The following is a 10,553-nucleotide window of genomic DNA, read 5'->3' on the forward strand; positions in this document are numbered from 1 at the left end:
GTAACCCGAAATTAAAGGAGAGAAAAAAATCATGGTATTATATTAAAACAAAACAAAGAAAAGAAGGTGAGACAGTTGAGAGAGAATTTGAACTAATTCAATGAAGATCGTGCACCCAAGTAGCCATAATACATTATTAGATTTACACAATATACTCTCTCCTCACAATCATAACATTATAATTTCTTTATTTTTTATATAAATAAATATATTTTGTTCATTTTGTTAATCTAAAAAAAGAGAGAATTTTTAGTTGTCGTTTGTTTAATGTTGATGATCATGGCACTCATGAATTTTGGTTTTCTATTCTAATTCAACAACACAAGACCACTTCTTTCTCTTTTCTCTTTCTTCATCAATACGCGTTTAATTTTTTTTTTTTAAAAAAACATAATTTGATTAAATTTCAAAGGCACCCATAGCCATTAATGCTATAGTTATTTGCAGTTTTTTTTTTTACGTATTACGACCCTTTTGCATGGGTTTTTTCTTTTGACCATCTTTGTTTTACGTAATTATTATTAAATTTGTTATTATCTATAATTATAATAGAGCTCTGTAATGAAAAGAGAATTATAGAAAGAAAAAATTGAAGAAGAAGAAGATGTCAGGATTGAATGACATTCTTCCTCCAATAAATTCCAACTCCACCACCACCCCACCACCTTCCGATACTACTTCTTCTTCATCATCACCACCACCGGAATCCTCCACGTCATCACCGCCGGCCACCACATCCACCGGCGACACACAAACTCCACCACCTTCTTCACCTGCTACTCTCTCTCCCCCACCACCTGAAGTAGTATCATCATCACCACCGCCGCCGTCAGCTCCCGATTCTCCGCCACCTCAGCCGCCATCGCCTCCATCGAATTCGGGTTCTCCTCCACCTTCGGGTTCGCCAACTCCAACACCGCCACCGCCGTCGTCGACACCTGTTTTAGACCCGCCACCATCGGATAATAATCCGACAGACTCACCTCCTCCGCCGCCTAATCCTCCTTCTCCTCCTCCAAACCACTCAAATAACCAACCACCATCGCCGATATCGGAAACCCAATCTCCTCCATCACCGGATTCGTCTACTCCACCGGGTTCTGATCAAATATCTCCACCGCCACCGGCGGAATCTGGATCCCCACCTACCCCTGTTTCACCACCGGCCGACACCAAAGGCCCAACCTCAAGTAATTCACCAAATAATGGATTCACACCACCACATTCTCCTCCAACTCCCAGTTTTTCAAATAATGATGGTAACAATGGCGGACCAAGCTTGTCTTCACCCACATCTGGTTCGAAAACAGGGTCTTCTTCTTCTTCATCATCATCATCTTCTTCAGAAAACTCAAGATCATCATCATCATCATCAGAATCGAATGGAAATCATGGAGCTGTTATAGGGGGTGCCGTAGCTGGAATCATCATCATTGGGTTAATAGCGTTACTCTTCCTTAGCTCAAGGAGAAAAAGAAGAAGAAAAGATCAGCTCTATCCTAATCAACATTACATGCCCAACGGTCCTCTCTCTGTAAAATCAGGTGTGTACCTATCTATAATTTGGTGAAACTAAATGATTTAAGGGTAACTACTTTGGTCCTTGGAGAACTTTTTATAAATAATTGGCTTTTAGAATTTTAGCCCTAAGAATTTTTACATGTACATGTACTATTGAAATAAATGGATTTAACGACTTTCGTCTAACATGAATGAAAGTTCATGGACATAATTTGATAAATATAAAAATTCGGGAAGCATGATTTAGTACATGGACAATCACCGAATTAGTAAAATTGAATGAAATTGGATAAAAAATTTTAAATTTAACAATCTCAGTAATTCAGGAAAATTTTTAACGGCTAGAAAAGTCGAGTAAACATAAGTGTATAAGAAAAAATATTGGGTGTACTAGAAACACCCTTCTTAGAGGGATAACAATTTTTTTATAGTTTAAATTAGTATTGGAAATATATTTTATAATTATTTAGGAATGGAGATGTACACCCTTTTAGCAGGTGTAGTGTAGATTTTTCTAATGATTTTTAGTAGGTGGGATTTAATTTTTCAATTCAATTGATTTTTGGGTATAATGTGAACCAGAAGGGTATTATGGGAGTCAAGTACAACAACAACAACAACAAAGTAATTTTGGCAACAATCACTCTGGACCAGCAGACAGCTTCTATGGCTCACAAGGTCCCAATTCATACATTTCCAATAGCCATGGGAGTCAGAGAGGCAATGCAGTAAGCTATGGAGGAGGTGGCTTGGACATAGGTGGTTCTAATGCATATTTCAGCTATGAAGATTTAATGGAGATAACGAATTCGTTTTCGCGTCAAAATGTGCTCGGTGAAGGCGGGTTTGGGTGTGTTTACAAGGGTTGGTTACCAGATGGGAGAATTGTGGCTGTGAAAGAGCTCAAGGCTGGAAGTGGACAAGGTGAAAGAGAGTTCAAAGCAGAAGTTGAAATCATCAGCAGAGTTCATCATCGTCATTTGGTGTCTTTAGTGGGATATTGCATAGATGAGCATCATAGATTGCTTGTCTATGAATTTGTTCCTAATCAAACTTTAGAGCATCATTTGCATGGTATTAACTAATTGAATTGTTCATTCATTTAAGCCTTAAAGGGTTATTCTTTTAGTTTGTTATAATAATGTCTTTGTTATCAGCTGCTGGACTTCCGGTATTGGATTGGGCCAAAAGATTGAGAATTGCTTTGGGGGCTGCAAAGGGTTTGGCATATTTACATGAAGATTGTATGTATCTCTCTCTCTTTGCATATTATAGTCTTGGTTTTTAATGCCTTCTTACTTTTGTTTTGTTGATCCATAATTTTACAGGCCATCCAAAAATTATTCATAGAGATATAAAGTCTGCAAACATTTTGATTGATGATGCTTTTGAGGCACAGGCAAGTTTTAACGTGGAGTCTTTTAATTATTCAATACTATTTATTAAGGGGACATACTATTGGTGCAAACTAATATAGCCAATCTCCTTTAAGATCTCTAATGATAGAATTCTATGCATCTAAAATCACACCTTATTAAGTTATAACATAATATTAGAGTCAAATTAGAAATGTCTGTTGTCTCTTTTTAACTTCTATTTGAGAATTTTCGGCAAATGTGTGTTCGTTTGAGATTTTTAACCTATTTCAAAAAGCCACAAATTTACCCTACAAATTTTCTAATTTGGCTTTATGAGATTCTTTCAAATATCACATTGGCATTGTAGTTTTTTAAAGATCGTTCGTTATACCCACATTTTCTAAGTCCAACATAAAGAAAATGTATTAGAGTTAGTCTTACATTCCTAATGTTTAGAAATAAAATACCACATATAAGATAAACTAATCTTGTGATTGTCCATTCTAAATTCTATATGTATATACTAAAAAATAGAATTGATTTTTGTACAGGTTGCTGATTTTGGCCTAGCCAAGCCATCAAATGACACTCACACCCATGTATCCACTAGAGTTATGGGGACATTTGGGTAATTAACAAGTTTCATAATTTGGTTCAATATCAGTTTCCAATTAACTGGGCCAGTTTTTTTAATGTTGAATTTGGATTGGGGTTGGGTTGTGGGTGTGTGTAATAGGTATATGGCACCAGAGTATGCATCAAGTGGAAAATTAACAGATAGATCAGATGTGTTCTCATTTGGAGTGGTGCTTTTAGAGCTTATTACAGGTCGTAAACCTGTTGACCCAACTCAACCCCTTGGGGATGAGAGTTTGGTGGAATGGGTACGTAACAATTAAGATAAGATAAAATTTGTATTGGTTAATAATATGTACTGTTAACATGTTAATATATGCATATATAGGCTCGTCCACTGCTGATTGAAGCCCTTCAAAGTGGTGACTTGAGTGAATTAGTGGATCCTAGGCTTGAAAGGCATTATGTTGAGAGTGAAATGATCAGAATGGTTGAGGCAGCCGCTGCCTGTGTTCGCCATTCTGCCCCAAAACGACCTCGTATGGCCCAGGTACCTAATATTAAACAATCTCTCATTTTCCATCTTATATTATATATTTTAGTTTATATGCATAGACATAACTTTTTAACTTCGGTAGAGGGTATTTTATATACTACAATTTTTTAGAAGTTTCTTTTGTATTTTGGGAATTATAAATTATTAAGAAAAAAAATTGTAGAATATTTTAAATAGTTATACAATGTTTATAAAATATATATAGTGTAAATATCTACACCAAATCAAGAACAACACATCAACAAGAATATTAGAATCAAAACTTAAACAAAACAGTAATAAAAATTGCAAACCAGAGATTACTAAAATCAGAGTTTTTGTGTCTAATCCAAGGGGAAGAACAACCACAACAATGGCTTAGAATTTTTTAATTGAATCTCCAAGAGAAATGTTACAACTCGAGCTTCAAGAAGCTTATTAGCTTCACAGATTACAAAACAGCTCATTTGATGAGAGGCAATCATTTAACAAATTGCTCTCTTTAACATCCTCCTTCTAATTCTTGTTAGAAAATTTGACTTTGTCAACAATTTTATTTGAATGAAATTTAAGTGGGTCATTTGTACCCCATTGTTTGTGGGGTAAAAATGATCAAAACCAAATGCTATTTATATAGCCTAAGACCACCTATACAAACTTATATTAATTATTATGGTTGGACTGAATATTTTTAATTATATTATAAAATTTATGAAATAAATTAGACTTTTTTTTATTAATACTTCTTAGAAAAAAAAAAATCTGCTTTCAAGCTTCAAGACGAATTGAGATAGAGATGGAGAGATCAACAATGTAGTCTCTGATTATATTTATAACGGTCTCATAATAACAAAACACAAGGATGAGATTGAGAAAATAAAATGAAAAAGAGAAAAGATTTTTCAAATTATAAAAATAGAAAATATTTAGAAGTGTTTTAAAAATAAATAAAAAAAAAGATGTATAATAGTTAAAAACTTAGTTTTGTAACACATCGAAATTTTAATTGTAGTTAATTATCTGAAATTTAACAAAAAAATTTAAAAGATACTGTGTAAAAGAGAAATTCAAAACAAAGTTTTTTTCTATAAATATATATTCTTCATATTTAAAATTAAGTATATGTATATTCAGGTGGCTAGAGCATTGGATTGCGAAGGAGAAATGTCTGATCTGTCTAATGGAGTAAAGTATGGACAAAGCACTATATACGAGTCAGGACAATACAACCAAGACATTATGAGGTTTAGAAAAATGGCACTTGGTGGTGGAGACAGTTCAGAATATGACACATACAGTGGAGAGTTTAACTCTAAAGAATTTTCTGGTCAACAAAAGTCAACATGGAGAGATGGGTCCAGTGGAGAGTCTGAAACTAGAGCCTTCACTGAACAAAGATATAGTGCTCCACCAACCAACTTTGGCAACCGTCAGTACTAAATAGTTATTCAAATTTACCACATTATTTTTAATGATTTGATTTATATCATTTTGTCACTTTAATCTTTTTTTTTTTGGGTACATAACTCTTTTGAAGAAGTTTGGTTGCCCATAAAATATTATACATGCATACATGCATGATGCATATTTGAGAGAAAGTATTGCCACATATGGACTAATCTGACCTATTAATTGTAAAGCTTTTTGTTTTTGCTTTAATGTTATTCTTATTGTCATCTATTGTTATTCTGTGTTGGAGAAACTTGTAAATGCTAGGCATTCTTAAGGGACACCTAATACTCTATTTTGTTCAAGCACTTTCTCTAACCTGTTAGCTCAATCATTGAATATATCATATCAATTTTGAAATAAATTATTATTATTTAAACAAAAAGAAATAGATTCAAATCAATGAGATAAAATGGAATTATTATATCTCTGTTTTTCTTTCAATTAAAATAAAACAAAAATTATCAGATTCTTGTTAGGTCTCATAAAAATATTGTAAGCCAGTTTTAGAGAATATCATTTAGTAAATTCACATTAGCATCTTATAATAATGTCTTTTTACTAAACATTTATGTTATTTCAATATCTTTGTGGTTCACGAAAACATTTCGTTAACAATTGATACTTACATAGCAAGTTTAGTTTCAATCTAAAAATACACAAGTGAACTTCAAAAGACCATATATATGTAAAAGAAAATTAAGAATAATAAAATAAAAAAGAATAAAAGACAAGGATTTTGAGATATTAATCCAGCCAGCTAATCCTAAAGAGTTGATCAATATGGTGCATATATATATATGATTTATGGGCCCATGTGCCCTCCATGACCATGACCATGACCATGGTACTTCACTTCCCCATGTTCGTACGGCTTGTGGCCTCTGCTACTGTCTCTGTTACCATTTTGTTTTCCATGGTTTGGATTTTTCTTATCGAACCCAAACTCGAAATCCCCATCTTTGGACCGAGTGCTACGGTTCCCAAACGTTTCAACATAACCTTCTCTGGGCCCAAGTGCAGGCCCAGGCCCAGGCCCATAGCTATTCTTCATAAACTCAGTCTCTCCTTGTTTGGGCTGAAAATGTGGATTCCCAAACTCGGGATCTCTGTCTCCATCTTTGGACCTAAAGCTACGGTTTCCGAACGATTCGACGTATCCTTCTTTGGGCCCAAAGCTACTTTTACCAAACTCAATATCACCTTGTTTGGGCTGAAAATGTGGATCTCCATCTTTGGGCTGAAAGTTCCGATTCCTGGAGTCAGGCTCCCCACCTTTGGGCCGAGACTTTTGAGACTTATGGGGCTTTGTTGGGCTATGTTTATGGGCTTTACGATTGCAAAGCCTGCCAAGACAGCAAGCAATACCTGATATGACAACAATCACGGCTAAGACAATGAAGACTGTCCCAAATGACCCACTTGAATGGTGAGTGGACTCAGGCACAGGTTGCTTTGTGACTGGATAAACCAAAACTGGTTGTTGTTGTTGTTGTTGAGGCTGAGGAACTTGCTGCACTTGGGGTTGCAAAGTGGCCATCTTTTGAGAATTGGGTTTTGGGATTTGGAGAAGAGAGGATAAGGGATTTTGGTTTAGTACTAGTGGTTTTGGGGGTTGGTTCTTTGAGTGAGAACAAAGGGAGACTTGGGTTTACTCATGGAACAAGCAAGACTTATTTCCTTGTAAGAAGTGGTTATGTATAATGGAATTGAGGTGTTTAAATTATATTGGGTATTTGTGAAAATTAAAAATAAAAAACAAAAGAATTACTTTAGTTAAGTTTCTTTATTAAAGTGAGACAACTAAAGATATTCCTTGTGTTTTATTCACTGCGGAAGGAGCTTCTGCTAATTAGATTGCTTTGTATGGAGAGAAAGTGACATTTTGGAGCCTTTAGACAACACTAATATTCCCTAAAAGCCATTAAAGAGTTGCATTTGTTGACAGATAATCTCATTCTCATTATAATAAGTGCATATTAATATATTGTACTAGTGCATACTGTAATGCATATGCGAATTATGGATGATTAGTATTATCTTGTGGCCAATATCTTGGCAAACTATTATATTAGAACCCATTAAGAAGATAAAAATACTAATAAATAAATAAATATTTATAATTTATAAATATGTAATAGAATCTTTTAAAGCTTAAATCAAAGAAACAAAGTTTGGGGAAGTTGTTCAAGCAAACGATCGCTTCACTTAATCCGTTTAAAACCAATTATCCCTTGGTTTCAACTTTCAATAGTGTAATAACTTTAATTATAGTAATAAATTTGAAGTGTGTACAACTCACCTAAGTCATTCAAAGATGTTTATTATTATCTACAAAAGTAGAATGTGAAAGCAAACAAAAGCTTATTAATAATAAGAAACCAAATTTGCTTTTTGGGTTTTTTTGGTCTAAAGATTTACTAACTTCAAAATATTTTTAGAGACAGAGATTATTATGAGGTTCAACTTAGGGATCTGCGCAATGATAAGCTTTAGCATTTTTTTCATGGGCTGATTGTCTTCTTTATTCCTTTTCCTTTCTCAAAAGAATAATTCTGCTAGAGTGGACTGAGCTTGATTTTTCTAATCTCTTTTGATATGATTAGCACAATCATGGATGAAAATTATATAAATATATTAATCAAAACAGATGGTACTTGGGCCCCTGAATTTACAGGCAATTTAAAGAGTGTGAATTAGATGCTCCATCTTTTAACTTTATGCTTCTGCAAGTGATCCTTGTTAAGTCATTTATACCTCTTTGGCTTTTTTTAACTAAGTCTTTTTTTGCATAATGGAAACTTGTTCACTAATAATATACATGAGTTAGATTCATCGATAATATTGCTACTTTAGTCCTAAGTAAACTATAAAAAAGGTGAAATATTAGTTCTTATTCAGAATTTAAAAAGGTCTAAAATGGTATATTACCCTAATGAGAGAGTTGTGGTTACATCATAAAAGGATTACATTCGCCTTTAGTAGCAAAATCCAACCTCTACCAAACCAAATATCAAACTGAATTTTGAAATCCAACGTTGAAAACGAAAACCCACACAAGGAATACATGCATGCAAATAATAAACTTCTATATTTTATACCAAAAATGATCAAAGCATGCAAATAGCTAGCTAGCTTTAAACCAACCATAACTAAAACTTGACTCAAAACTTATCTAACATAGCCATGTTAGGACTCAAATCCCATACAAAAATGATGGCCACTTCCCTCTTTCCACACACGATCTTGGAATTAAAGAACAACATGCCAAAAAGTCAAGTATTATTCCCCCAACTCTCACTACTATTCCTTATTGAGCTTGCTTTGCTTATCTCATACGCAGGTGACACTATTTATTTATTAGTTTCTTTTGTACAAATAGATCAAAAAAGAAAATTTATCAAACTCAACAACATAAAATGAAAATATTAATTAACAAAATAATTATCTATTATTGTTATTTTTAAGCTTGTTTTGTAGTTATTTTGCTAGTATATTATACATATTGATTACTTTTAACCAAATACAACATCATATATTTAAAGTGTTAAGTATATTTTACCTTTTACGTAGTGATATTGCTTTCAACAAAATTTTATTTATTTATTTATGATAGTTTGTGTTTTCCTTCTTTTTCCAATTTTTTTTTAAAAAAATATTATAATTTTTATTTATTTATTTAATGCAGTTTGTGCTCCGATTGGGATATGCTACGGCCGCGTAGCCAATAATCTACCACCCACAAACGACGTCGTTAAACTCCTCCAATCAAATGGAATATCTAACATTCGTCTCTTCAACACCGACTCCGCCCTACTCCGATCATTCTCCGGCACCGGAATAAAACTAATGATCGGCGTACCCAACGAAATCCTCCCATTCCTCGCCACATCTCCGCCGTCCGCCGCCATTGACTGGCTCAGATTCAACATCTTCGACCACATTTCCGCCGATCAAATCCGATACATCGCTGTAGGCAACGAGGTTTTCCTTAAAGACTCGTTCTACGCACCTCATCTCGTTCCCACCATTCTCAATCTCCACATAGCTCTTCAAACCCTAGGTCTCGCCGATTCAATCAAGCTATCCTCGCCTCAAGCCGCGTCCGTACTATCCACATCGTACCCGCCTTCCTCAGCTTCCTTCGATCCCTCCCTCCGTTTCGCCATGATTCCTCTCCTCCAGTTCCTGACCGAGACCGGATCGCCGTTCATGGTAAATCTCTATCCTTACTTCAGTTACATCAACAGTAAACCAGAAGAGGTTTCGTTGGATTACGCTCTGTTCAGATCTGAACCGGACCGTACGGTTCGAGACGGTGCGTTTGAGTACAGTAATGTGTACGATGCGAGTATTGACGCGTTGGTTTACGCGATGGAGAAGGAAGGTTTTGGAGGAGTTACGGTGGCGGTGACGGAGACTGGTTGGCCGAAGAGTGGTGGAGAAGCGGCGAACGTTGAAAACGCGGCGGTTTTTAACGGTAATGTGGTGGCGCGTGCGGTTAGAAACGCCGGGACTCCTAGAAGACCCGGCGTCGGAGTTGAGGTTTACTTGTTTGATCTTTTTGATGAGAATGGAAAAGTTGGCGAAGAGTTTGAGAAGCATTTTGGGATTTTTGGGCTTGACGGGGTTAAGGCTTATGGGCTTGATTTTAATTAAGACAGGCCCAAGTTCAAGCCCAAAAAGTAAGGAGGAAAAATGTTAGTTTTGTGATTTTTCAGTTCTTTAGTTTACAAGTGTAATTTAGGTTGAGCTTCATAAAAGATATATAGAAATGTTTGATAATTAAGAGTTAGAGTGGGTGAGACTGTAGTAGAACCATGCCTATTTAATAAAATAAATGAATAAAATGATTTATTAGGACTTTTGATTTTAAATTATTACTATCATATTCATGCCTCACAATTTTTGCTCAACTGTTCACAAACATGACATATTTGTTAAGTATTGTGTAACGTAAGAAATACTAACGTACGAAAATTTGTTGTATTTTAAGTAGCACCAAGTATCCATATATATTTGGGTATACTTTATTAAAAAAATTTAAGCTTTTATGTTTATTTATTTTTTTTTTTCATTTTACATTATATTGATTGAGATTGTTTGATCGATTA

The 10,553-nt window shown here is 34.6% G+C and overlaps 3 protein-coding genes across 4 annotated transcripts; 2 read left to right on the forward strand and 1 right to left on the reverse strand.

Moving 5' to 3' along the window:
* The first annotated feature begins 436 nt into the window (after positions 1–436).
* LOC115712491 (proline-rich receptor-like protein kinase PERK12) lies at positions 437–5,642 on the forward strand. 2 transcript variants are annotated; one of them, XM_030640771.2, is made up of 8 exons: positions 437–1,544; positions 2,104–2,595; positions 2,679–2,765; positions 2,850–2,920; positions 3,431–3,507; positions 3,616–3,763; positions 3,844–4,005; positions 5,125–5,642. In XM_030640771.2, exons 1-8 carry the CDS (start codon positions 605–607, stop codon positions 5,428–5,430), a joined length of 2,283 nt encoding a protein of 760 aa, XP_030496631.2. In that variant the 5' UTR covers positions 437–604; the 3' UTR covers positions 5,431–5,642. The 2 variants fall into 2 exon arrangements, with proteins under 2 accessions (XP_030496631.2, XP_030496632.2); XM_030640772.2 differs by having other exon boundaries at positions 2,107–2,595.
* A 339-nt stretch (positions 5,643–5,981) lies between these two features.
* LOC115715338 (uncharacterized) lies at positions 5,982–7,140 on the reverse strand. Its single transcript, XM_030644198.2, has one exon. The coding sequence runs from the start codon at positions 6,977–6,979 to the stop codon at positions 6,245–6,247; it is 735 nt and encodes a 244-aa protein (XP_030500058.1). The 5' UTR covers positions 6,980–7,140; the 3' UTR covers positions 5,982–6,244.
* Positions 7,141–8,637: 1,497 nt separating this feature from the next.
* Positions 8,638–10,316, forward strand: LOC115712022 (glucan endo-1,3-beta-glucosidase). The gene is made up of 2 exons (XM_030640226.2): positions 8,638–8,782; positions 9,128–10,316. Exons 1-2 carry the CDS (start codon positions 8,653–8,655, stop codon positions 10,096–10,098), a joined length of 1,101 nt encoding a protein of 366 aa, XP_030496086.2. The 5' UTR covers positions 8,638–8,652; the 3' UTR covers positions 10,099–10,316.
* The last annotated feature ends 237 nt before the right edge of the window (positions 10,317–10,553 follow it).

The sequence above is a fragment of the Cannabis sativa genome, chromosome 4, assembly GCF_029168945.1.
Source record: "Cannabis sativa cultivar Pink pepper isolate KNU-18-1 chromosome 4, ASM2916894v1, whole genome shotgun sequence".
NCBI lineage: Eukaryota > Viridiplantae > Streptophyta > Magnoliopsida > Rosales > Cannabaceae > Cannabis > Cannabis sativa.